Raw genomic sequence first — 27,612 nt, forward strand, 5'->3', positions numbered from 1 at the left:
GCGTCCAGACAGAGGCTGGGACCAGCGGTCAGAGGGACTCAGGTGAGGGCCTTTCCCTAGGGTCCCCGGTTTACTAGTCCCCAGATCCTGGGGGAGGAAAGGGTTGGCAGGAGACAGGATGGGTAAGGGGAGTGGGGGTCTTTTCTATCCAATAACTTGAGAAAGCCGAAGGCTAGGAAGGAGTCAGGCATTGGATCTTCCTGTCAATGCAGGGGAAAAAGGGACTTGTAGAAGCCTGGGGAGACAGGAGATGGGGGCAGGAAGAAGACATCATGGGAACCAGAGGGAGTAAGGTCTGAGGAGAAGGGGTCAGAGCAGGCCTAGAATTTTAGACTCCCGGAGCTAGAATGGACCTTTGGCACCATCTAATGCATTGCCTCATTGTGCAGATGGTAAAACTGAGTCCCAGAATTAATATTCTTGACAGATATCACCCAGTGAAACTAAAAATCAAGCCTTTTAATTTTGAGTGCAGAACTCCTATAGTTATAGAGGACAGGGTATCAATAGATGAGGTATGAAGAAATGGGGAGATGAAGGGATGGAGAAATGGGGTTGGAGAGACTAGAGAACAAAGTGATGAGACAGGCTGGATGGATGGGATAGGAGGATGGAGAAAGGAGGTATGAAAAGGGACCTGGAGGGAAGAGAGAGGGATGAGAGAGGGAGGAATGAACATTTGGGAGATGCGGCATTGGGGAAGAGGGAGGGATGGGCTATGTGGCAAAGTCAGGTGTTTGTGGACCCCATGAACTGGTCAGAATCCAGGCAGTGGGGACAGCTGAGTTCAGAGGATCATTTTTAAATCGAGGTGGAGGAAGAAGAGGCAGAGGAGAAGGGCAACGGGGGAGGGGCAGACCCTGGGGGAAGAAGAAAGTTCTGGCAGACACATCCTGCAGGAGGGGGCAAGAGAGGCGTCTGGGAAGTGAGTCAGGCTGAGACCTGGAGCAGTGGGCGCCTAGGGGGAAGGTGGGGGGGGGGGGGGAGTGGTGGAGATTGTCTGAGGATGAGGTGGGGAGGAGTGAGATGTCAGAGTTTCAGTGAGATTTTGGATCCAGAAAAATAGGTTCGGTGGTGCATGGAACTGGAAGAGCTTGGGAACAGGTAGCTGGTCCTGTTATGAAATTGAGAATTCAAGGGGACTTGATTCTCCCTTGTATTCTACCCCTTACTTACTGTATGACCTTATCTAAGTTTCTTCCCCTTTCTGAGCCTCAATTTCTCCATCTATTAAATAGAGGAATTGTATTAGTCTCAAAGGGTGAGCTCTGACATTCCACGTTCTAGGCCTTCCTAGCTCTGACATTTCATGTTCTAAGGCCCCTTCCAGCTCTGACATTCTGTGTTCTAAGAACCCTCCAAGCCCTGACATTCCATAATCTAAGGGTCCTCCTTTCTCTGACATTCCATGGTCTAAGGCCTCTCCCAGCTCTGATATTCAGTGTTCTAAAAGCCCTCCTTTCTCTGGTATTCCATGTTCTAAGACTCCTCCCAGCTCTGACACTCTTTGTTCTAATGTTTTTCCTAGGTGATTTAGATGGAGGAGACCCTAGGAGCTTGGGGAGCAATGATGGGTCTCCAGGTTAGGCAGAGATTGCTATGCCACCTCCAAGGATGAAAAACATCCCCAGGACTAGGGTGCAGGAGTTCTTGGTCTGGCTCCAATAAGAATGAGCAAGCCAAAGACCACCTGCCTCCCTGTCCCTTAAGGATTGGAGAGAGAGAGAAATGGGCCCTGGGGAAACAGAGAGTAGCACTTCACCATGAAACCATAGGAGGTATGTGGGTGCAGAGAGAGAAAGCGGGGACCAGATGCCTAGGGTGGTGGCTCTGGCTTCTTAAGGGTAGTAACATTAGTGATTCCTTCAGAGGCAGAAGATGAGGAGATCATGGGTCAGGCAATGATACATTCAGATGGATTCAAAAGAACTTGGAGGGCTGAGCCCAAAGAAGAGTTGTAGATAAGTTCCACCTCTATGAGGCCAGAGGTCTCCAGTGAAGGGCCCCAAGGATCTGTGCTTGGTCCCAGGCAATTCCACATTTTTTTATCTGTGACTTAGATAAAGGTGTGATGACTCCCTCGTCCAATTTGCAAGTGATACCAAACTGAGAGGGAGAGATAACATACTAGATGACATTCAGGATCCAAAGGGATGTAATCAGGTTAATGGAGTTTAGGGTTGAAGTTAGTAAGATGACATCCAACAGGGGTAAATGTAAAGTCTTGTGTTTGGGTACAAAAAATCGATTTCATGTGCATAAGATAAAGGAGGCATGGTTAGGCAGCAGTTGTTCTGGGTGTTTCAATTCATGGGGAAGGGGAAGGGGAGGAGCGGAGAGCTATCTGTAAGGATTTGAAGAGCTGTCCTCTGGCAGATGGATTAGATTTGTTTGGCCCCAGACTGCAGACCCACCAGCTTTGGGCAGAAGGCAGGAAGATGCCAACTGAGGCTGGATGTCAGAAGCTGTCCCAAAGTGGAACGAAGTGCCTGGAGAGGTGGATGACGCTTGCTGACTTTGGTCTAGTAGGAATTCTTTTTGTAACTGGGTTGTACTAGACGGTCTAGTGGTCCCCTTCCTTCCAACCCTCACATTCAACGATTTTGTGGTTTTTCCCCATTGGAATCATGACTTCGTTTTCTCTTGCTATCATTAGGTTCATGGTCACACTTGGTAAGCCCCACCTTAAAACTGAAGAGGAGTAAAGTCAGGCAACAGACATTTATCAATTCCCTACTATATGCCAGGCACTATGCCAATAGATGGGCTCACATTTGGTATTGGAAATTAAGAGAACAGGGATTTTTGCACACAGCCCCCACGAATTGACTTTGGGACAGATGGGTCACACTGTAGCTAGAACACTGGACCTGGAGTCAGCAAGTCCTGAGTTCAAATCTTACATTAGGCAGGTACTAGTTTGCATGACCCTGGGCAAGTCATTTAATCTCACCCTCAGTTTCCCAATCAGTAAAATGGGGATAACATGAGCACCTACCTCTCAGGGTTGATGTGAGGATCAAATGAGATAATGATCGTAAAGAGCTTTGGAGACGATGACTAAATTGTGCATAAATCTGGGGGGAGGGCACTTAATACATGTTCAGTGGATTGGGAGTCAAGAGTCCTGGATATGAGTCTCAGCTTTCCAAAGCGACCATTCCAAGTCAAGATGTTTGAGTGTTGTCTTCTCCATTAGATTGTGAACTCCTGGAGAGGCTTTCTTTGTGTCCCTAGAGCTTAGCGTGGGGGTGGGGGTGGGAGAAGACTACGTAACGATCGATCAGTAAACATTTATTAAGCATCTACTATGTTCCAGGCCCTGTGCTAAGCGCTGGAGATACAAAGAATCAAAGATACAAAGAGTGTCTGCCTTCTATTAGGGGAGACGACAAAATACATGCGTGTATGTGTGTATTTATCCTGTATATAGCTTGCTTTGGATATATATATATATGTATGTGTATTTATATGTGTGTATATGTGTGTGTATGTGTGTATACATATACGTATACATATACATGCATACATACACACAGACACACACACACAAACACACACACATATATATACACACACACACATATATACATATATACATACACACACACACACACACACACACACACACACACACACATATATATCTCCAAAGCAAGCTATATACAGGATAAATAGGAAATCATTCCCAGAACTAAGGCCCTATAAGCAGGAGGGGTTGGGGAAGGCTTCTGGGACAACAGGAGATAGCAGATAAATAGTTGAAGGTCAGTCAAAAAGGCATCAAATCCTATCTAGGCGTTTTACCTCTCAACCTCTATCTAAATGGTTCATCAACAAGACAATGTAAACGCAAATTGAGCTAATTAGGAATTAGTTAATCTTGGCGAGGCAGCTCCCAGCCAGAGTATTTATTTTTCGAGTATCCTGTTTACTCTTATCTGTGAAAGTGTTTTTATCCCTAGTAGATTGTAAGCTTCTGGAGGGCAAAGACTTTCACTTGTGCCTTTCTATACTAATGCCCTAACAGAGTTAGTGGTACCTTATAGACATTCATTAAATGTTCATTCATTCATTCATTGGAGTCTGAAGATTTGGGATTGAGTCTCAGAACTGCCACTCACCAGGTATGTGACCTTGGGCAACTCATTGTCCCTGGATGGGCCTCAGTTTCCTCATCTGTAAAATGTGGATTTGATAACACTGTAAAGTCCCCTTCAGCTCTAAATCCAAGATCCCTATTAGCATAGTGCTTGGCACACAGTAAGTGCTTAATAAATGTTTTTTATTCCTCCCTATATGCGTCTATAATCCTGGACAGCTACAATATAAATACCTGAAGTGGATTCATGGATTGGAATTTGAACTCTTCAAAGTTATGATTGTGTAAAATATAGAAATTGGTTCCAGCCCAACGGAAATAGGCAATGTGAATTCCAATAATACGACCACTTCAGGGGGGTGCTCCATTATTTGCAGTAAATGAGACCTAGCAGTGTCTTTTTTGTTCATTAAAAACTTTTATCACTCACTATAATCATGGCAGCTCCCAGGGAGACATAGAAATATCCTCTTAATGGAGGTGGAAGGGATCTTAGAGATTATTTAGTCCTCTATTCCCTCATTTTACAGATGAGGAAACTGAGGTCCAGAGAGGTTTTCCGAAGGCCACAAAGGCAACAAACAGCAGGGCCCTCGACTACCTAATCCATCCAGTGATGGGACCACCAGGGAAGCTAGAGCTGGGAAAGATAAGAGGTAGGAAAGCGGAGAATGCTAGAGAACTTAGTGGGGGGAGGGGGTAGTGTGGAATGATTGGAGAGAGACTATAGCATGTTGTAATGGATAGTGGGTTGGGCTTATGATCTGAAAGATTCAGGTTTGAATCCCACCTCAAACTTTTACTAGCTATGACCCTAGGCAAGCAATTTAACCTTAGAAACTCAGTTTCTGCCTACATAAAAAAGCAACACAAACGTATGCAGAATCTATGTCATGGCCTGTATTTCTATCTTGGCTCCCTCCTTACCAAATGGATTTCTCCTAAAGTAATGCAAATTTTGCTGACCCCATTTCACAACTGAAGAAGCTGGAGTCAGAATAGGGAAGTTACTAGCCTAGGGTTCCACAGCTAGAAAGTGGCGGGGCTGGGACTTAATTAAAACTGACGCCCTTTCTTTGGCACCATGCCATCTCTCAGGATGGCCAGATCCTTAAAGTATAGTTCAATTTGCCTTTGGCTTTTTAAAAATGTATAGTTTAGATCAGGGCTTAAATAAATACAAACAACTTGATACAATTATGTACCTTCTTGAAAAAATTACTGTTATTATTATTAATATCAATTAATATTAATATGTTAAAAATTACTGTTATCACTCCCTGCTGGACTTAATCCTGGCTTTTTTTTTTACTTGGCTTTAAGAGGCTTTTTTTATGGTCTTCTAAGTATCCCTAAACTCCAAATATTGCCTGGTTTACCATGGTCCAGCCACAAAAGAACCTTCCTCGGGACTTGGTTGTGTTCAATTCTAGCAAATCCAGATAGATTAAATCCCAAAGGACAGCCTGAGGACCAGGAAAGAAGCATTTTCGGATCCATGCTATTTCTCTCTTCATAGTGTAGCTCTTCAGCAGTTGGTGGTAGAGAAATAACCATGATGATAGTGCTGTTTCCTCTATCACTAAGATTTTAAATTCAAATCAGTAATGATTTATTGTTGCCTACCATGTGTCAGGCACTCTGTTAGGTGCTGGGTACATAAAGACAAAATTGTAATAGTCCTTGCCTTCAAGGAGCTCACGTTCCACTGGACTGGGGGCAGGGAGGAGAATGGCAAAAATGTCCATGGATAAATCCAAAAAGTATCTATGGAATAAATAAAAGTCATTGGGGAGCAGCAGAAACAATTGGCATAATCAGAAAGGGCTTCTTGCGGGAGGGGGCACTTGAGCTGACCTGTGACAGGGATAGAGGTTCTAGGAAGTGGCAGTAAAGAAGGAAGGCATTCAAGGAGTGGGGTCCAGCCTGTGCAAACGCTGTTCTAAAGCGAGATGTAATGCAGGGAGTTCAGTTTGACTGGAGTGCCTGAAGGGGGAGTAAAAGTGTAATCATCCTGGAGTCAGATTGTGATTGAACTTTTCAGTGAGGGAAACAAGCTCAGAGAGGGGAAGGGACTCTAGCTGAATCAATGAGTGATCAAAAAAGTTAACACATGTAAAGCTCTTTGCAAACCTTGCTATATAAGACCTCCTCCTCCTCCTCCTCCTCCTCCTCCTCCTTTTTCCTCTTCCTCCTCCTTCTTCTCCCCCTTTGATCCCAGGTCTTCAGTCTCTAAAATCAGTAATCCTCCTTGTACCTCGGGGCCAAAGAGGTCAGGTGTTTTTATGGAACTGGTCTCCTTGCTTCTTGCTTCATTCCTTGCCCTTGGAAGCCAGTCAGGGGTCAGTATAAATGCTAACTCGAACCCTCTATGTCAAAGATCACACATCAACTGCCAACTTAATATACATACACTTGCAGGATTCTCACAGGTTTCTTATCTGGCTTCTGCATCTACCTTGTTGCCCAGCTAGAAGGGACTTTGGAGGCTGTCTAGTCATTTTGCAGATGAGGAAACCGAGGGCCAGAAGGTTTGTGGCTTGCCTAAGGTCAGACCAATGGTGATCTTTCTACTGTACCCATAGACCCTGACCTCAAAGAGGACCAAATCTCAGAGTGTGATGGTGGCATTTGAAGGGGAAGGGAAGGGTGAATGATAAGTGGAGAGGGAGAAGCAGCATTTTCCAACATACAGTTCTATTCGCTTTGATTCAACAAACAGAGTTTGGAACTGAGGGAGGACAAGGCCAAGAGTCTCTGACCTCAGAGAGGGTGCTGTTGTTTTCAGTCATGTCCGACTCTTTGTGACCCCGTTTGGGGTTTTCTTGGCAGAGATACTGGAGTGGTTTGCCATCTCCTTCTCCATCTCCATTTTGCAGATGAGGAAACTGAGGAAAACAGGGTGAAGTGACTTGCCCAGGGCCACACAACTAGTGAGTATCTGAGGCTGGATTTGAACTCAAGAAGAGTCTCCCTTATCACAGGGCTGGCATTCTATCCACTGCACCACCTGGCTGCCCAGGTGCAACCTGACCTCTATTTGGAGGAGGGGGCTCAGATCCAGCCACAGATAACCCCCAACCCTAGACAGGATAGGAAATAAGGCCATGAAGGAAGGGCAGTGTCAAGCTGTGAAGGCTCAGAGGAAAGAGAGAATCCCATTTGTGTTGGTGGTGAGAGAGGGGAGAGAAGGATACCCATCGTCTCAGCTCAGTACAAGCAGAATCTAGCCAAGAAAATTAAGAACAAAAAGGAGTTTATAAAAGAGCTATGGGAGCGGTAGAAGAAAGGACCAGGGAATGGAGAGTATCATTGCCTCAACTTACCTTGCTCCTATCTTCTCAGCCAAGAGAATGATCTTTAAACTGAAGACAGAACAAAAATGGCTAATGGGGAATTGATAACCAGGCTAAGTAGGAATACAGTAAGAGGGCACATGATTGCTTTGGTGACCCAGGTGGACTCTATTCTAGAACACTGAGGAAATTGGCTAATGTGACTGTCTACTCCATGATCGAAGATCATGGAAAACAGAAGAAAAAAGGAAGAGAGTGGTGCCTGCAAACCATAATCCAACGAGCTTGACTTATATTCCTGGTAAAATTCCACAATGTATTATCAGATAGCTGGCTAGTGAATGTCCCTGAAAGGAATCCATGATCACAGAAGGTTATTGTGGCTCCATCAAAAAACAAGTCACGCCAGCTCAACCTTATTTCCTTCTTTGATGGGGTTACTAGACTGGTCAATCAGGGAAGGCTGTGGGCGTAATTTACCTAGATTATATCAAAGAAATTGAAAAAGTCTCCCAAGCTATGCTTGTGCACTCTAAGATGGAGAGGTGTGTCTAGACAATGGTACAATTAAGTGGTTTCGGAACTGGATGAATGGCCACACCCGAAGAATAGACGTGAAAAGTTCTACACAATTTAGAGAAGGGGTCTCCAATTGTACTGCAAGCACAATAAAAGTCAATAGTCACGGTCAAGAAATGGGTACCACATTCTAGAAAGGCCACTAATAAACTGGAGAGGATCCAGAGAAGGACAACCAGAATGCTGAAGGGTCTTGAGATCATGCCATCTGGAGATCCATTGAAGGAATTGGGCATGGTTAGCCTGGAGAAGAGAAGGCTTGGGGGAGATCTCCCTTTAGTGACTGAAGGGTTGTCTTGTGAAGAAGAAAGGAGCCTTGTTCTGCTTCTCCCCACTCCCCAGGCAGAACCAGGGGCAGAGTGGGGAAGGTGCAAAGAGGCAGATTTAAGCTTTTGGATAATTAGAGCTATCCTAAAGAGGAATGAGTTGCCGCCAGAGGCGGGGGTGGGGGTGGGGGCAGGGTTGGGGGGGGGGGCGAGGAGTTCTCCCTCACTGGGGGTTTTAATCAAAAGTTGGATGCCCTCTTGCTAAGCATACTGGAAAAAGGATTCTTGTTCTGGAACAGCTCAGAGTAGATGACCCTTAAGGTCACTGGGTCCATCAACAAGCATTTATTAAATGTTGACTGTATACACTTTGTTAAGTGCTGGGGAGACAAAGAAAAAAAGCAAAAACAGTGAGATCTCAAGAGGCTCCAGGTCTAATGCGGAAATCCCTTCTAATTCTGAGATTCTGTGAGTCATTGATTCAGGATGAGCTGTTTAAAGGAGGCTGCACTTAAGTGAGGCCTTGAAGGCTGAGGGAAACATCAACAGGCTTTTTAAGTGGATGGGGATTGGGCAAACTGGCTTCTCCTTTGCCAGACTTCAAGGAGAGCTTTCTCACAGAACTATAAAAAGGGCAGGGGGCTGCGGTGGGGCTAGTTTGGGGTCAATTCCACAGCCCCACCCAAAAAAGGTTGAGGCTCTCTAGCAAAAATCCTAGGAGTTGAATCATTCTGTGAGCAATACTTTATTTATATATGGTTTATTTATATACAGTTCCCTCTACTGGGCAGGGGCAGGAGAGATCAAGGAAATGGGGAAAGGGCCCAGACAGGGCGCCAGACTCCTCAGGTTGTGGGATTCAAAGAGTCTAAGAGTCTGGGAGCCTAAGTGTCTAAGGGTAGCATTCTGAAAGTCTACAAGTCTTTTCTAAGAATCAAGGATTCTAGAATTCAGAGCCTAGAATTCTAAAATTCTGGGATTCCATGAGTCCAAGGGTGAAGTAGTCTATAAGCGCTAAGAGTCTGTGAGCCTAAGAGGATAAGTAATAACAATTTATACAGCCCAGACTTTGTGCCAGACTCTGGCTAAGCCCTTTACAAATATTATCCTGTTTCATACACACAACCACTGTGGGAAATAGAATGATTAGAATGACAATAGAATAATTACAGTTGAAGAAACTGAGGCAGGCAATGGTGAAGTGACTTGAACAGGGTCATACGGCTAGTAAGTGTCTGAGGCTGTATTTGAACTCAGGGCTTGCCTGACTCTGAGCCTAGTCCTCTATTCATTGGACCACTTAGCTGCATAGGATGAAATGAAGATGCTGAAACTACGTAAGTTTGGGATTTTCTAAATTTCTCATTTTATGAGTCTATGATTTGAGAATTCAGATATTCTAAGAATCCATGAATCCAGGGTCCCTGAGAGAGTGTAAGACTAAGGTTCTAAGATCCTCTTTAGTCTAAGGATCCAAGAGTATAATTCTAGGATTCTACAAGTCTGCAATTTTAGGACTGCCAAATTCTAAGATTTGGTGTGCCCAAGGTTATGTCTATAACTCTAAGAATTCTAAAAGAATCTAGGGTTTGAAAAGTGCTTCATGGTTCTAAGAGTCTAAGTCTGAAGTCTAAGATTCAATGATGAAACAAACAAAAAGATTCATTATTATTCTAATTCTAGGTCCCCACCCCATGATGCCTATCCTGAAGAGCCTTCGAATGCCAGACCCAAAGGGGACCCGTGCCAACACTCTGCCGCTGACACCTTCCAGGAACCCCTTTGAGTCCTCCTCAGGGGCAGAGGATGAGGAGGAGAAGGGGGAACTGGATGCCTTCCGTGGGGAGTCAACCCCTACCCTGCCTAATGGGGCCTCTTGCCACCGCCGGGCCACCCTGGAGAAGCTGGTGGGCCTGTCACCCTTCAGGCTGGTCAGGGGAGGGGGCCGACGGGTGGGCAGCCCTGGAGATGGGGAGTCCCGCTCCTTCTTGGGCCGGGTGCTGGGCCCTGGGGTCCGGCGGAGCTCTGCCGACTTTGGCCTCTTGGCCAGGCTCAACGGGGCCCGACAGGGTGGAACAGGGGATGCTGAGGCTGCAGGCGAGGCAGCTCGGAGGCTGGCCTTCTTGAGGCTGGGACGAGGGCCCAAGCCCCGCCGGGGGTCCCTGGCAGAAAGGCTGATGCCCTCAGGGGAGCCAGCCCTGGGGACATCACCCCCAGCCCCAGCGCCACCCAAGGTGAAGGAGCCGCTGTCTGGTGAGTGGGGAGAGGTAACAGGAGTGTGAGATGACCATAATTCAGGGAGAAAGGCACCTGACCAGGGTCTGGACTCTAACTCTGATCCTAATCCCACTGGCAAGCTCAACTCTGGTCACAACCCAGACCCTAACTCTAACCCCAAACCCAAGTTAGACCCCAACTCAACCTAATTTCATTTCTGACCCTAACTCTAAACCTAACCTTAACTCGGACCCTAATTCTAACCCCTGACTCTAACCCCACCTCTGTTCTACCCCAACCATGACCTCCAACTGTGACCCTAACCCAAGTGCGCCAACACCAATCCCGGTCTGACCTTCTGACATTAATCTGTAGGCAACGAAAAGAACTCTGGAGTGAGGACTTAGGTAGTGAGGAAGACTCATTCATCTTCCTGAGTTCAAATCCAGCCTCAGACACTTACTATGTGACCCTGGCCAAGTCACTTCACCCTGTTTGCCTCAGTTTCCTCATCTGTAACATGAGCTGGAAAAGGAAAGGGTAAACCACTGCCAAGAAAACCTCAAATGGGGTCACAAAGAGTCGAACAGAACTGAACAACAACCATCTTCGTGACCTTGGCCAAATCATTTACCATTCCTGAGCCTTCATTTTTCCATCTGTAAAATGGGAGGGCTGGCCTCAGTGGATTCTGAAGTACTTTCCTGCTTGAAGTCTTTGTTCTGTGGTCCTCATCTCTGATTCTAACCCCTATCTCAGAATTCAGCCCCAACAATGACCCCAACTGTAGCTTCAACCTCCAATTCTAACTCCCTGTCCTCTAATTCCGACCTACAGGTCCCACTCTCAATGGGGGCTCCAAGTCATACCCACAACCCCAGTACTGTCCCTAGCCCCAGCCCTTGATTTCTGCCTCAACTCAGGCCCCCGCCTCAGCCTTGATCTCACCTTGGACCCTAACAGCCAAGTCAACATTAATTCCAAACCAACCCCAAACTCAACTGTGGCCCTAACTTGGCCTCTGAGCACATCCCCAACCTGTCCTTAACCCTAACCATGACCCCAAGAGTGGATTCAACCCTGGTTCTGATCCTAACCCCAATAACCATTACTCTCACCCCACTCTATCCCCAACCCCAACCTGATCTCAATTTTAGCCCTAACCCCACCCCCTAGTATTGACCTCTGCTTTGTATCTCCTTAGCACTAACCCTCCCCTTTCCCTTCTCTTCTGAAGTCCTGACCCCTACAACCCCTTATGAGAGCTCTGCCGATCTCAAAGCCAAGAAAGCACCTTTTCACCACCAGAAAGGAGCAAAGGCCCCTTGTGGGAAAAGAGGCAGTGCTCAGCTGCCCCGGGTCCTGGCCTCGAGCCCCAAGGGAGGGGGCAAGGAGTGAAAGGGGAGGAGAGTGCTGGGAGCTGGGGGAACCCACCTCCCCTCCCCACCTTCTGGAAACGGATGGGCAGAAATAGCCACTGGACAGGAAATTGCTTCCCTGCAAGTAGGAAACAGAGGCGGGGGAGGGTCAAGGGGAGCCCCTGGGCCCCTAGGGACCCTTCATCCGCCCCTATGGGCCTTTTCTAACTGTCCCCTGTTGACCTCTATCCCCAACCCAAATGCTACCTCTGATGGCCCTCTGTACCCCCATCACAACTGTACCCCCCTGCAGGGAGCCCATGACTTGGTTTATAGAACCTAGCCAACTTTCCCAAATCCTTCCCCTCTCTTCCTCCCGATAGCCTGAGTCCCCCTCACCCCACCCCATTCCTAATCCCTCTCTCTCTCTCTCTCTCTCTCTCTCTCTCTCTCTCTCTCGCTCTCTCCCCTCCCTCTCTCCCTCCCCTCTCCCCTCATCTTCCCTTCCCTTCTCTTCTCTTCCTTTCTCTCCTCTTTCTCCTCTCCTCTCCTCTTCTCTCTCTCTCCTTTCCTCCCTCCCTCTCTCCTTTCTCTTCTTCTGGCTCATTTTCTTTCTCTCTCCCTCTGTTTTCTCTACCTCTCCCACCTCCATCTCAGTCAGTCTCTCTGTCCCCCTATCTCTTGGTCCCCTCTGACCCTCACCCCCTCCATGGTGTTTTTTTTCTCATAGTCCTAGAGATCCTCAGCTTGATCCAGAAGCGAGAATTGGCACGGGCAGATGAACATATTCTGGAGTTAGAGGCTGAGGAGAAGCTGGTGACATCAGGGTCCAGCCCTGGCAGCCTAGGGGAGGCCCGGGGTCTCCCTGAGGGCCGTCGGGCCCGAGATGTGACCCTCCTCTATGAAGCGTTGCAGAGAGAGCTCTGGGCACTGGTCAGGGAGACACTGGCAGACCCTGGAGCCACTGGAGGGACTGGAGGGGCCCCCCTGACCCAGCTGGGCCAGGTCCTGGCCCAGGAAGAGGAGGCTGATGGGCACCGGGGACCGGGGGCAGCCCGGAGGTTCCGGGCCCGCTGGGCAGAGGCTGTGGGCCAGGTGGCTGGAGAGAGGCTGGAGGCAGCTGCCAAAGCAGAGGCTGAGGCCATGGCTGGGAGGCTGGAGGCCCTGAGGTCTAGGCTGCTGGAAGACATGGGGGCTATTAGGACCCGCCTGGCACCTGCTTACCCACCAAGCCTGGGAGCCTTCGGTGTCTACCTTCGGGGTTATCATGGAGCCCTCTCTGATTGGCTGAGGAAGGCCACCTACCATTGGCTACCTCTGGCTGACCGCTATGCCCTTCTGTACTGGCATAACCAAGTTTATCCAAGGTGAGACTCTGAAGGGGAAAGGGCTAAGGAATGTGCAATAGAGTGGGTGGGGGGGGTGCAACAGAATGGAGAAGTCAGAGTCCTTCCCTCCTCTGAGCCTCAGTTTCCGCTCCATAAAATAAAGGACCTGGACTAGAAGGTATTTTAGGTCCCCTTTCAGCTCTGACCTTCTTTTCCCCTAAATTTTAAAGGCCCTTCCAAATTTAACACCCTCTGTTTTAAGGCCCCTTCTTGCTTTAAACAATCTACCAACCTCCCCTCCTGCCCCAGCCTGCTTTATCTCTAAGGTGTAGGTGGCCAAAGCTATGCTGAGGACTGTATTTGATTCCATGGCCACAATGGCAGCTCCAGGAGGTGCTGGAGGGACAGGGCTTAGCTGCTCAGTGTCTCAGAGGAGAGGGAATGGGATGGGACCTAGGGCACGGGCTCTGTCTGCTTTTCTGAGGACATTTCTCCTCTTCTCCTCTGCCTCACTATCTCCTCCCTTGCCTTAGGGAGATCTTGGGCCTGGTGAACATGGTGGCCCTGGACAATGGACAACTGGGGCCCCTCCTTCCCGCTGAAACCATTCGGAGCCTGGAAGATGAATGTGTGACTGACGTCAAGGTGACCTGGGAGGAAGGGGGAGGGCCCGTGGGTCACCAAGGGTTTACAGGGTCCCCGGGCTTCCTGGCCTTGGAGAAGTCTATGATTCCCCAGGTCTATGACTCAAAGATTCTGTGGCTCTAAGAATGATCTTCGAACTGATGAGGACAGAACAAAAAAGAGCTAATGGAGAATTGAAGCCCAGGACAGATACAGACAGAGCCCTAAGGAGAATGATTCTCACCTGAAGGCAGGTGGCAGACAGCTGTCAGCACCAGGGTACGATGTAAGGGTCCAAGGCTGGATGCAGTCATGCAGAGGTAGGACCCTTGCCCCCATGGGGCTGGAGACAGGACTTAGCAGCTACACATCTGGACGGAAAGTGGGGGTAAAGGGATTGGAGGATACCGTTCTTCCTTCTCCTCTGCCTCCACCCCAATCATGTGAGGAGGGAGAGTGCCTCAACAACTGGGAGCCAGGAAAAGAGGGAAGCTAGGCATTCTAAAGGCTAAGCAAAGAGCACATTCCAGGCATGAGGGCCAGACAGCCTGCATAAAGCAGGGAGGTGGAATTCTCGTTTCTTTTTTCAAGTGAAAACTTTTCATATTTTTTCCCCAATTACATGTAACAGCAATTTTAACTTCTTTTTTTAATTTTGACCTCCAAATTCTCTCCTTCCCTCTTCTCCTTCTTCCTTGAGAAGGCAAACTATTTGATATAGATTATACATGTGCAGTCATGCAAAACATTGGAATGCTAATTTCAGGGAAAGACTAGGAGTCTGGTCTGGCTGGAATGTAAAGAGCACAAAGAGGGATCACACGAAATAAGTGTGGAAAGGTAGCTGGCATCCAATTGGAGGGTTTTAACTGCTCTGCTGTGCCAGGCATAGTAGCTAGCTAATGTCTGTCTGCCTATCCATCTACATCTCTGTCAGTCTATCTGATTGTCTATCTATCTATCCACCTCTATCGGTCTGTCTTTCTATTCATTCACATCTTTCTGTCTGTCTATAATATATATAATTCAACCATCTGTCTATCCGTTTATCTATCTGCCCATTTCTGTTTGTCTATCTGTCTAATACCTTAGGCAGTAGGGAGTTACCAATGGTTCTTGAGGTGGGCAGTTGCATGTGCTTGTGAGAGTATTTTGGGGAATGAAGACTAGAGAGATAGAGAATCAGAAATGTCACTAACCCGGAGGTGACCTGGTCTTTTTCTTATTGTTTGACCAAAGAGGCTAGGCTTCTACTTTAATTACTGTCCTGAATAGTGTATATTTACAGTGTTTTCTTGATGGAGTTGGAAGTTAATTCCCCTCAAGGAGAACTAATGTGAAACAGACTGATTTTTCCTGAAGAAATTCCGGGTTGAGGCAGGAGCCACTAAGATTGTAGACAGTCTTGGTAATTATTGATAAGCCTCCACGACTAATCTGGGGCTCTGTCTAGGCAGAGCCCTACCTCTGAACTACAGGATACAGTTGCAAGATTCTAGCACGTAGCAACAAAAGGATGGTTTGTGCGCACCTAGACAGGGAAGATTTGACCATTAAGGGACTAGCGTAGCTTCAGCAAAAACAGGTCGGGGGGAGTCAGGATGGTGTACCTCAGCAATGGGAAGACCTAGATTCAAAGCTTGCCTGTGACACTCTGGGCGCTCCTTGCCTCAGGAGACTCTCCAAGTCTGGAAGGCGCCTAAAAGTTGTGAATCTGCATTGGTAGTGAGGCTTTCCTCACCATGAAATGAAAGAAATCAAAGGTCTGGACCAACCAACTAACAATCAACACAGCCCAGAATTTCATGCCAGACCAACCTTTTATCCTTTATTGAAAGGTTCCTAAATAGGCAGGTCTAGGGAATGCTGCAGATGGTAGGAGGATGCTGCATGATTGGGGTCTCAAGCCCTGTGAAGATCAGCTGAGGGTACAAGAGAGCTTGGGACTGGCAAAGAGAAGCCTTGGGGATTTGGGAGCTGCCACATAGGGCAAGAATCAGGCTTCTCCCTCGTGGGTCCCCAAAGGCAGAAGTCAGAGCAATGAGTGGGAGCTACAGTTTCAAAGAGGGGAAAGTTCTGACAATAAGAGTTATTCAAAAGGGGAAGCATGGACTACCTCCAGAGGTGACAAGCTCCCCTTCAACAGAGGTCTACATTAATGGCCAGACGCCTCCTTTTGTTGGGGATGTTGGAGGGAAGATTCTCCTTCACTCATCTGAGAGTGAGGCTGACCCAAGTGACCACTGAAGTCCCTTCCAACAGGGCCAGATATTGTGTGATTCCCTAAAGTCTCAGATTGCATGAGTCTATGTCTAAAGTTCTCTGGGTCTAAGGTCCTCTAAGATTCCAAACTTCTAAAGTTCTTCCAAGTCCAGGGGTCTGTCTAGGGCTCCATTGTCTGTGGGATGTGGTACACTCTGGGAGTAAAGGGAATTGTGGGGAGGAAAGGAATGCTCTCCCCACCCCACCCCCCCCCCCACACCACTTCCCTGAACTTTTCCTCTGCGGATCAAATCATGCCCCCTTCTGTTTTCCCAGGCTCAGACCCGAGCTGCGCTGCTCCAGACCCTGCAGGAAGAGGAAGAGCAATGGATTGGGGCTGAGGACCAGCCCAGCAGCCTGGCTCAAGATGTCTGTGAGGTGTGTGCATGTGTATACATATATGTGTATCTGTGAGATGTGTGTGTGTGTGTGTGTGTGTAAGGTGCGTGGTGTGTGTGTGTGAGAGAGGTGTGTGTATATGTGTGTGAGAGGTGTGTGTATGAGGTGTGCGTGAGGTGTGTGTGTGTGTAAGGTGTGTGACAGGTGTATGTGTGAGATGTGTATGTATGTATGTGTGTGTGTAAGGCGTGATGTGTGTGAGAGAGGTGTGTGTGTGTAAGGTGTGTGAGAGGTGTATGTGTGAGATGTGTGTGTATGTAAGGTGTGGTGTGTGTGAGAGAGGTGTGTGTATATGTGTGTGTGTATAAGGTGTGTGAGAGGTGTATGTGTGAGATGTGTGTGTATGTAAGGTGTGGTGTGTGTGAGAGAGGTGTGTGTATATGTGTGTGAGAGGTGTGTGTGTGAGGGGTGTGTGTGTAAAATGTATGAGAGGTGTGTGTATATGTGTGTGAGAGGTATATTGTGAGATGTGTGTGTATGTATGTGTGTGTAAGGTGTGTGGTTCTGGGGAAGAAGAGAGGAGAATATCAGCGCCCGCTCCCATCAGAGAAAGAAGAAGGGATGGGGAGAGAGGAGGTTGGAGGAGGAAGGCGAGGTCCTTTCTAATTTTTCGAGTCCATGATTCTAGGATTAGCAAAGGAGATGATTCTAAGAGTCTATAAACCCAAAGATTCCTTGGAGCCAAGTTCTTTGATTCTAAGATGTTAAATGAAAGAAGTCCAAGATTCTGTTTTTCTAAGATTGAAGTATTCTATGAGACTGAAATTTGGGGATTCTGTGATTCTAAAATTATGTAATTCTAAGAATCTAAATTACACACATATTTTGCAACAACACAATAAATAATATAGAACAAAACTTGTTTTATAATAAACATGAGGCAGCTAAGGTGGTGCAGTGGATAGAGTACTGGGTGGGTCTGGAGTCAGGAAGAGCTAAGTTCAAATCTAGCCTCAGACATTTACCTGCTGTGTGACCCTGCACAGGTCGCCTCATTTCTGTCTGCCTCAGTTTACAGCACCAGGTGGCTCTGTGGATAAAGTACTAGCCCTGGAGTCAGGAGGACTTGAGTTCAAATCTGATCTCAGACACTAACTGTGTGACCCTGGGCATGTCATTTAACCTTGATTGTCTAAAAAAAATAAATAATAATAGTACCTATCTCTGGGGGTTGTGAGGATCAAATGTGATAGCATATGAATAGGACTTTACAAACCTTAAAGCACTTCTCTGTCTCTATCCCCCAGCTACTGGAAGAGCACACAGATCAGGCCCCTCGCATCAGCCAGGAATTTGGGGAGCGGATGGCACACTGCTGCCTGGGAGGGCTGGCTGAATTCCTGCAGAGGTACGGGAGAGGCGGGTGACCCATGGTTATGGATGGTGGAACGGGCCATGAGGAGGAAGCAGCAACCTACCCTCAGAGGATTGTCCAGATTAGAGGAAGCATCATTGTAAAAAAAAAAAAAAAAAAAAAAAAAAAAAAAAAAAAAAAAAAGGCATAGTCTAGAGATAAGTCAGGTTGAAGAGAGGCTGGCTCCAAATTTTATTTATCCCTTGTGTATCTCGTGTATCTCTCTGGGCTTAAGTCTCCCCTTCTGTAAAATGAGTCTTAGAACAATGGCACTACCTGCTTCCAAGGGCTGCGGTGAGGAAAGGGTTTTCTAAGTCTTCAGGGTCTATGAACCACCGCAGTCCTCAGAGCCGCTTGCTTCTCTGGGTACACTTTGTTTCTCTCTGTAGAACGTAAGCTCCTTCAGAACAGGAACTGGCTTCATTTCTGTCTGCCTCCTCCCAAAGCACATAAGCTCCTTGAAGGCAGAGACTGTTTGAGTCTTTGGACCCTCCAGATTTAGCAGAATACCTCCTCCTGACACAGGTCAGCCCTTTTTTGCAACTTAGTCTAGGATGCATTTCAACCCAGCATTGATCTCTTACAATTTCAGTCAACCAGGCAACAGGCATTTATTAAATGATTGTGCCAGGCACTGTGCCAATGGCTGGGAATACAAAGAAAAGAACAAAAAAACCCGAATACCCCCCAGTTCTTGCCTTTGGGGAGCTTATATTCAAGTCTGGGAGACACCAATTCAATAACCATGTACATACAAGATGTGTACTAAGGACATTGAAGGTAGTCTCAGAGGGAAGAGGTAGGATGGGTTGGGGGGAGGACTTCCTACACAAGGTGGGTTACATATCAGGTACTGTCCCAAGCTCTGGGGTTACAAGGACCCAAAAAAAAGGTCCTCCAAGGAGTTTGCATTCTACTTGGGAGACGTTGTATATAAACAGATAATTAAACAATTATTTGATTATTTAACTTCGGGGTGGGGGGTGCAATTTCAAAAGAATTTCAGGAGGGAGGGAGGGAAACCTAGCAAATTGGGAGAGGGGGAGGATCAGCAAAGGTCTCAAGTAGGAGGCGGCATCCAAATTGAGCATCCAAGAAAATGAAGAGGGAACATATTCCAGGCATGAGAGATAGTCAGTGTAAAGGTATGAGGTAAGAGACAATGGGAACAGCTGGTATACCAATTTGGAATAGAGTGCATGAGATGTAGTAATGTGAAATTAAACAGGAAAAGTAGGTTGAAATCTGAAATACCAAATAGAGGAGTTTGTATTTGACCCTTGGGGTGATAGGGAGCCATGGAAGACTTTTGAGCAGCAGCTGAATGACAGAGTCTGAACTGTACTTTAGGAATATCACTTTGGCAGGTTGTGGAGGGTAGATTGTCGAGGGGAGACCAAATAGGAGGCCATTGCAATAGGACTGTTGAGAGGTGTTGAGAGCTTAGATGAGGCTAGAGGCTACAGAGAAAGGGACCCATGCTAAGGATACAGAGAATCGACTGGGGATACAAAGGATACAAAGACTTGGGAACCAATTGGCTCTGGGAGAGTGAAGAGTCCATGAGGACTCTGAGATTATAAACCTGGGCAGCTGGAAAGACGGAAGCACGAACTGTAGAAATGGGAGGAGGGGTTTAGGAGGAGGGGTAGGTTTAGGAGGAAAGATTATGGGTTCTCTTTGGGTTCTCAGCTATGGGACCTCCAGATGGAAACGTCCAGCAGACAGTGGTGATATTGGCCTGGAGCTTGGGAGACAAACATGGGCTAGATATGGGGGTCATGTGGAACGTGGATGATCATTGAGCCCTTGCAATGAGGTTATTATCTAGTGAGAATATACGCCGAGAGAGAAGGGGGCTCGGGACAGAACACTGAGGGGACACCTAGCTATGGGGAGAAGGGAGGAGGGGGACCGGCCAAATTATTGTCAGGTAGAAGGAGAACCAGTAGGGAGAAGTGCATCGTGAAAACCTGCAGAGGAGAGAGTGATGGACTGTCTGCAAAGCTGCAGAGAGGTGGAGACGGAGGACAAATGAGAAAAGGTCATTGAATTTAGCAAAAGAGAAATTCCTGGTGGCCCGGAAGAGGGCAGTTTCAGTCAGGTGGTGAAGATGGAAACCAGATTGCCCTAGGGTGGAGAAGTGAGTGGGAGGTGAGACAGTGGTGTGGTGAGAAAGTGATAAAACTGGAGGGGAAATGAAACCTGGAGGGCTTCCTGGAGGAGCAGAGCTCAGAACCTAGTCTGAGAAGGGGCTGGCTGCAAAGGAGACCCTGACCTTTTCTCTCTTGAACTTCCAGCTTCCAGCAGCGGGTAGAGAGGTTCCATGAGAACCCAAGTGTCCGAGAGCTGTCGAGTGACAGTTATATCAGCAGGACAATTACGTTGGTGAACTGTGGTCCCCCGCTTCGGTAAGCCAGACCCTAGAGAGGATGGGGAAAAGAGGCCCCAAGATGAGCTAATGTTCCCCCTTCTCCCCATGGTGAGTTGGCCCATTCTTGTGTCAGGGAGTCTGCTCCAATCCCAGGTGTTCTGAGGTCCTGTTATTCCTCTCCATCCCCCCGGGAAAGGGCCACAGAAAGGGTCCCACTATGCTTCCTGGGGAGATATGGACAGAGATCCCATTCTGGGCTCAAGAAAACAATCCTTCCCAGAGACCCAGAGAGACATCCTCCTCAGGGAAGCAGACTTCATAGAGACCCTTTCCCCACCCAACCCCTACCCCCAGTCTGAGAGAAACCTCTCCGGAGACAGCATGCCCCCCTCAGACATACAGATAACTCCAGAGAGAAAAAGAAACTCCACTAGAAAGACTACCCAAACATAAAGAGAGATTCTTCCAAGAGTCAGAGACACTCCCCCATCAGATACATGGAGAGATCTCTCACACAGAGATCAAAGCCATGGCCCCTGCCCACCACTAAGATACAGAGAGACCCTCCAAAGACACAGATACTCCTCCTCCAAACATGGAGAGACACACTCCCCTGCCTGCCCACCCAAGATGTGGAGGGAGCCAGCTGGGACCCAAGACCAGCTAGTGATGAGCCCCCGCTTCTCCCCCTCCAGGGCCTTGGCTGAGCGTCTGGCCCGTGTGGGGCCCTCAGAGAGTGAGCCTGCTCGGGAGGCAGCTGCAAGTGCTCTTGACCGCGTCACCCGCCTCTGCCACCGAGTCCTAGCTGACCTGCTCTTTCAAGAACTGCAGGTCAGTCCCAGGAAGCCCCTGGTCCCCCTCCCAAACTGACTAGAAAATGGGATCCTGGGGGTTGTGACAAGGTTCAGATCAGGATCAGGATCAGGCCAAGGTCCGGCCGGCCGAAGACCGGCCTAAGACAAAGGAAGAGAGGAAAGAAAGGGGAGGGAGCAGAACGGAGGGAAGGAGAAAGATCTTTACACAGATGGCCCAGCTTGGGGGGGAGGGGCGGGGCAGAGCCTGGGTCTGGGCCTAAGCCCCCACAGCCTGCCCATTGACTGCTATACCACCGGCTACTCAGGAGCGTGGAGGGCTGTGGCTATGCCTGCGCCTGCTAGTCTGGGATGGGTGTGACACTGTACATCTTTTGTGCTTAAGTCTGTGACTCTGTGTGGAATGTGTGGCCATGAATTAGATGACCATTAATTAGGTGAGTTTCAGCTCTGGCTACCTGTGTGTGCTCAACCCCTCCCAGCCCCGCGAGGGCACTGACAGACTCAGGGATCCCCCCATCAAGGCTGGAAGGGGGCAGAATTCCTGGCTCAGTGGCCTGGGTGAGGCCTGAAGGGGGTTGTGGATCAGATGAGCTCTGATCTCCTCTCCTTTCTCTGGATGAATCCAGCCCCACTTCTCAAAACTGATGCGTCGAAAGTGGCTGACCAGCTCTGAGGCCCTGGATGGCATTGTGGGGACCCTGGGAGCCCAGGCCTTGGCCCTCAGAAGAATGCATGACCAGCCCTACCAGGTGTGAATGGACATGTCCACAGGTGGGAGGAAGGGGGTGGTTGAAGGATGGTCAGGGAGAAGGGCAGGAAAATGAAGGGGGCAAGGGATCCCCCCTTCTCCTGGTGCTCATGCCTTGGTCTATAAGTGACCTCAGGTACTTCTCTCTGCCCCTGAGCCAAGACCAGAGTCCCCAGCACTGTTGGCACAGCAAACACTCTTGTTCCCTATGGTCACTCAGGTGGCTGCAAGCATCACCTTACCTTTTTTGCCCTTCCTCCTTTCTCTTCTTCCTCCAAAATTGGGTTTCTGTGTCTAATCTAGCCTAATCTCCCTCCATATCTGTGTTTTCTCATAATATCCCTTCCCCATCTCTCTCTCTCTCTCTCTCTCTCTCTCTCTCTCTCTCTCCCCCCCCGTCTCTGTCTCTTAAATATCTCCTCCTCTCTATCTCCCTTATATCTCTCCCACTTGTGTCCCCCAGTCTCTCCCTTTCTATCTCTTCCTATCCTCATTTCCCCAGCTCCCCTCATCCCTGTATCTCCCCATCTCTGCCCCTCCACATTCCCATCATTTCTTCCCATCTCTCTCCCCTTCCGTGCCCTTCCAACATCCCCTCCATCTTTCTCTTCACTTCTGTCCTGATAATCTCTCTCCCCTGCCCCACATCACACTGTGTTTCCTGCTTATACTCACTCTGATGTGTGCCTAGGCCCTGGTGGGGGAGCTGCACCGAAGGGCACTGGTGGAATATGTCCGGCCCTTGCTGAGGGGACGCCTTCGATGCCGATCTGCCCGCTCCAGGAGTCGAGTGGCCGGGAGGCTGAGGGATGAGGCTGCCCAGCTCCAGAGGCTCTTTAGGCGACTGGTTAGTGATGGGAAGAAGGGGGAGCGAAGGCATAAGAAGGGAAGGGGAAGGGTCCGAGGGACAGAAACCTGGGTCCAAAGAGCCTTAGAATTCTAGATTCTTAGCACCTTAGAACCTTCCACTTAAAAGCAAATTCTTGGGTCCTTATGGGAATATTCCATTCTTTAAAATCTTAGATTCTTAGTGTCTTGGACTCTTGGGATTTTGGAATCTTAGAACTCAGAGGGATGGGCTGCCTGGGAGGTGGGAGGGCTCCCTCCTCAGGAATCTGCACACCAAGGCTGGAGGACCACTTGGTAGAATTCTTCCCAGGTGGGTTGGTCTAGAGGACCATTAAGGATGCCTCCAACTGTAATATTCAGAATTGGATTCTGAGACCCACTGGAGTCTTAGAACCAGAGCATCCCAGGCCCTTAGACCCATCATCAGCTCCTTCTTCATCAGAGCTGACGTTGCTATAGCTCCCCAAGGCTTCAAATAACTTCATACACATCCCTTCATTTGTCTTTCACAAACACCTATTAGGGAGCTCTCCATTTTGCAGATGAGATTGAGACCTGGAGAGGAGAAGGTCACATAAGCAGGCAGCTTGATGACCTTGGCAGAGGTGTGTTGCAACAATTCGGCTAGCAGCTGCTGTGGGGATGTAAGACCCACCAACAACCAGCACACAGAAAGCTGCCAACACAGGTTCTTTTGACCTGCTTTACTAAGGAAAGCAAAGTTAAGGGGTTAACAATATTACTTTAATTCAACACACAAATATCATTCACTCAGCTCAGGGGGAAAAGCCAGCACCCTGAGCTTCAGAGCAAATACAAACAAATCACAAACATCAACAGACAGACCTTGTCTGATTCAAATCTCAATGCATAGTTACCAGAGTTTAACAAAGTCTGAACGTCTGGGTTTACAAGCTGGAGGGCTCTTAACTTCAGCTATCCAGAGTCTCCACATCAGCACTCTACCAAGAGTGAGAGCCCTAAGCAAATAACTCTGTTCTCTCTTTTTACACAGTTTCAGACATCATCAAACGCCATCTGAACGACCAGAACTTAGGCTCCTACAATTGGCTCTGGTCTTAGCAACTCCCCTTAGGACTCTGAGGGTTTTATGCCCACACAGGCTTAGCACCTAGTAGATAGGGGTTTGGGCCTGGGGTTTAGCACCTAGTAAGATTCAATCAAAGACACCCAACTTAATTGATATTACAAGGTGTCGAACTCACACTCAGGGCTCCCACAAGCGGTGGTCCAAACTCCTGAGTTAGGCCAGATTGAAATGCTATTGGGAGATGTTTAACAAAATTAACAAAACTACAATATGACATAGATAATGTTAATTTGTGGTTTTCTAAGTCAATATACAGCCTTCCAGGGATCCTTTTCTATTTGAGGTTGACATCACTGAGGACTGAAAATCAGGAAGACCTGAATTCAAATCCTACCCCCCCCCCATACTAGCTGTGTGATCGTGGCAGTCGCTTACCTGCTATTTACCTCAGTTTCCTCATCTTTAGAATGGGGATAGTATAGCACCTATCTCACAGGGTTGTTTGTGATGATCAAATAATATATGCAATATATGCACTTTTTTTTACTTTTTAGAAGCAATCAGTGTTAAGTGATTTGCCCAGGGTCACACAGCTAGTGTCTGAGGCCAGATTTGAATTCAGGTCCTCCTGACTCCAGGGCCAGTGCTCTATCCACTGCACCACCTAGCTGCCCCAACACATGTACTTTAAAAAGCATTATAGAAATGAAAGCATATAGAAATAGGGTTTGAGCTCAGTTACTCTAAGTCTGGAGTCAACTTTCTTTCCCAGGGCTGACTGGGAAAGGTAACAGCTGACTGACTGCCAGGCTTTGAAGGGATCTTAGAACATGGAGTCAGGACTGGAAGGTATCTTATGGGTTGTCTAATCTATGTCCCTCATTGTTTATGGAGGAAACTGAGGCCCAGAGGAAGGAATCGCCTTGCCCTGGTCCCTAAATGAGTCAGGGGCAGTAGAGAGTGAACCGAGGTGCCAGGTGTCTGCTGGTGATTGGAGGCTGGGGGTCCTCGACGAGAGGGCTCTGGGAAGGACGGGATCACTAACGTTGCTTTCATGTCCTCAGGAGTCTCAGGCCTCGTGGCTGGATGCTGTGGTACCGCATCTCGCTGAAGTTTTGCAGCTGGAGGATACGCCCAGCATCCAGGTGGAGGTTGGGGTCTTAGTTCGCGACTACCCTGATATCAGGTGAGGGGAGGAGTGGGGAGGGAACCTGGGGCCCCAGAAGCTGACAAAATTATTAATCATAGCAAAGACAACAAAGGAAAAGGGCCATTCCCAAGGCCACTGGGCATGTTGGTGGTGGGGCTAGGATTCGAACCCAGGGCCCCCTGCCTCCTGAGTCCTGCCTTTCTCTGCCTCACTTCACTTCCTGCCCAAGGTGCCCTGGGCCGGGGCCAGTTCTGGGCTGGCTGCTGTGGCCTTCTGGGCTTTTGGCTCAGCTTTCCCTCGTTTCCTGCCCCCGGGGGTGGAGTGAGCGTGTCTGACGGCCGTTTCCTGCCCAGCCCCTCCTGCTCACACCCGCCACTGCTGTGGGCACAGGGGAGACAAACAGGAGGCCACAGGAAGGGCCCGGAGGTGGAGGGTGGGGAGAAGAGGAGGGAGAGGAAGAGGAGGTGGGAAGGGCCACAGGGCAGGCGGATGGCAGAGCCACTAGCATCCCCAAGGGAGTATGATGGGAGCCTGGGGACACACGGTTAAAGCCTGAGGGAGCCTATGAGCCAGGGGCAGTCACCAATTCACATATACTATGTCATTGTGATGAATGACCAGAGGCTCAGATTCTAGAGTGTTATTGGAGGGGCTTATTCCGGGCGCCAGAGCTGGGGGTTTGGGCCTGGGTTTTGGGCTCTAGAGATAAAGATTCCAGGGCTAACTTGGTTGAGGGGGAGGTCAGTTCTGGAGCTGGCTATATAGGGAGTAAAGCTTCCAGACCCATATTGCCACATGCTGAGAGTTCTAGATCTGGGTTTAGGGTTTCTATAGTTGACTTTGGGAGTGGTGAGGGGCTCCAGACCCCAGCACTTGGGGAGAATGATGGCTCTAGATCTCTTGGGGGTGGGGGCTCTGGGATTGAACTGGAGTGAGAATTAAACTTAAGGGTTTGATAGCCCCCCCAAACAGTTGGGGGAAAAATGATGGTTCTGGATATGGGTTTCCAGGTTCTAGAGCTGACTTTGGGAAGGTTCCAAGCTCTATCTGGATAGAATGATGTTTCTGGATATGGGTTTCCGGGTTCTAGAACTGCCTTTGGGAAGGTTCCAAGCTCCGTGTCTAGATAGAATGATGATTCTGGACCTGGGCTAGATGGTTAGGGTTTTGAGACCCCAATGATATCCTCCCATCTCTCCCCAGGAGGAAGCATGTGGCTGCCCTCTTAGATGTACGGGGCCTACGGAGCGCAGCTGCTCGTCATGAGATACTGGCTGTGGCCCGGGACCTGGAGCAGAGTGGGGAAGGGGCTCCTGCCCCTCCCAGGGACCGAGCTTTTTTTGCTGACATTCCCGTCCCTCGGCCACCTTTCTGTCTGGGCCTCCCCCTCCCACTTGCCCGACTACCCCTCACCCGATTCACTAGGCCTGATCTTGCCTGCCTGCCCCGGCCCCGCCCTCAGCCTCCTGCCCGGCCTCGTGCCCAGCCCTGAGCGCAACTGGGACTCCTAGAACCTGCCCTATGATGCTGCTGTCCCAGCCTGGAAGCCTGTGTCTTCTCCCTTTCCCCCAACATCTGCTGCTGAGAAAGACCCTGCCCCTAAGGAAGGATCCTATCCCTGAATTTAAAACCAGGTTGTGGAGCATGGGATACCAGAGCCAGGAGAGTCCTCAGAACAGAATGTCATAGCTAGGAGAACCCTAGGAAGATAGAATATCAGAGCTGGAAGAGCATTTAGAACATAGACCATCAGAACTGGGAGAATCTTTAGAACATAGATCATCAGAACTGGGAGAACCTTTAGAACACTGAATGTTAGATTGGGAGGAACCTTAGAATGGAGAATGTCAGTGCTGCAAGGGACCTTAGGACATAGAAAGTTAAGGTTGAAAAGGAAGTTAGAATATAGATCAATAACCAAGCAATAAACATTATTAAGCACCTATTATGTGCCAGGCACTACACTAAGTGCATAGACTATCATGGTGGGAAAATACATCAGATTGGTTAGTTTTATTCCCTCATTTTGCAGACCGGAGAACTGAGGCTGATGAGTGAGGAAAGGGATGTCCTCCTGGGCCACACAGCAGGCCAGTGGCAGTGCCAGGAGCCAGGGCTGTTCCTGAGTTAGGGGAGGTCCCATAGAAATAATGCCCAGTCTCCATCTCTCTCTTCCCTCTACACTTCTTCTTGGGGCGGCTCCTCATGTAATAAAGAATGTATGATTATAAAATAAATGTTTCTATTTAACAAGCAACCGAGGCTGAGTCCTATGTTGGGAGGCAGGGTGGATGGGAAGAGGGAAGGCACCAAGTTGTCTCTCCCACGTTGAGCTGGGCCAGAAGTTAGGGGTCTGAACCCCAAGATGGTTAGGGTCCCCTAGGAGGAATGCCCCTGAAGGAGAGAGGTGTGGCCTTCCCTTCTGAGGGCTGCCAGTCTGAGCAGGAAACATGGCCCTATGCCTTAGCATTGATTGCTTTAGGTCCATATGACTCTCCTTCCTAAGGGAACCTCATCTACATGCTATATCAGAAGAAGGGAGCAGTCTGGGGAAGAGGGAATGAAGGGGCTCCCCTCTTACTCCTCTCCCTCCCCCAAAAGGTTTCAGATATCTAGGAATTTATGGATAAGATTTAGAGCTGGAAGGACCTCAGAGGACAGCTGGTCCAATTCCCTCCCCACCCCCCACCCCCCACTCCCGCCCCACACCACCCCCCTTTTGCAGATAAGGAAAACCAGTCAGGGCAGGGAGTGGTCCAAGGTCACAGAGTTAGTGAGTGTTAGAAGTAGAATTTGAACTCAGTACTCTTCCCATGGCTCCATAAAAAGGGGCATCTGGT

At 48.6% G+C, this 27,612-nt stretch overlaps 1 protein-coding gene across 1 annotated transcript; it reads left to right on the top strand.

Moving 5' to 3' along the window:
• On the top strand, positions 1 to 26,668 carry EXOC3L2 (exocyst complex component 3 like 2). Its single transcript, XM_036745008.1, has 12 exons — positions 1 to 42; positions 9,927 to 10,496; positions 12,549 to 13,185; positions 13,680 to 13,791; positions 16,309 to 16,410; positions 17,679 to 17,779; positions 20,086 to 20,196; positions 20,855 to 20,990; positions 21,601 to 21,723; positions 22,414 to 22,569; positions 24,687 to 24,808; positions 25,976 to 26,668. The coding sequence occupies exons 2-12, from the start codon at positions 9,938 to 9,940 to the stop codon at positions 26,262 to 26,264; spliced, it is 2,448 nt and encodes an 815-aa protein (XP_036600903.1). The 5' UTR covers positions 1 to 42; positions 9,927 to 9,937; the 3' UTR covers positions 26,265 to 26,668.
• Positions 26,669 to 27,612: the final 944 nt, after the last annotated feature.

This window comes from Trichosurus vulpecula, chromosome 2 (genome assembly GCF_011100635.1).
Source record: "Trichosurus vulpecula isolate mTriVul1 chromosome 2, mTriVul1.pri, whole genome shotgun sequence".
Classification (NCBI taxonomy): Eukaryota; Metazoa; Chordata; class Mammalia; order Diprotodontia; family Phalangeridae; genus Trichosurus; species Trichosurus vulpecula.

Bases quoted from the DNA above. Each gene is read 5' to 3' on its own strand.
- EXOC3L2 (XM_036745008.1), top strand. From the start codon at position 9,938: ATGATGCCTATCCTGAAGAGCCTTCGAATGCCAGACCCAAAGGGGACC. The intron at 13,186-13,679 runs GTGAGACTCTGA...CCCTTGCCTTAG, and splicing joins CATAACCAAGTTTATCCAAG to GGAGATCTTGGGCCTGGTGA. The intron at 24,809-25,975 runs GTGAGGGGAGGA...ATCTCTCCCCAG, and splicing joins CGCGACTACCCTGATATCAG to GAGGAAGCATGTGGCTGCCC.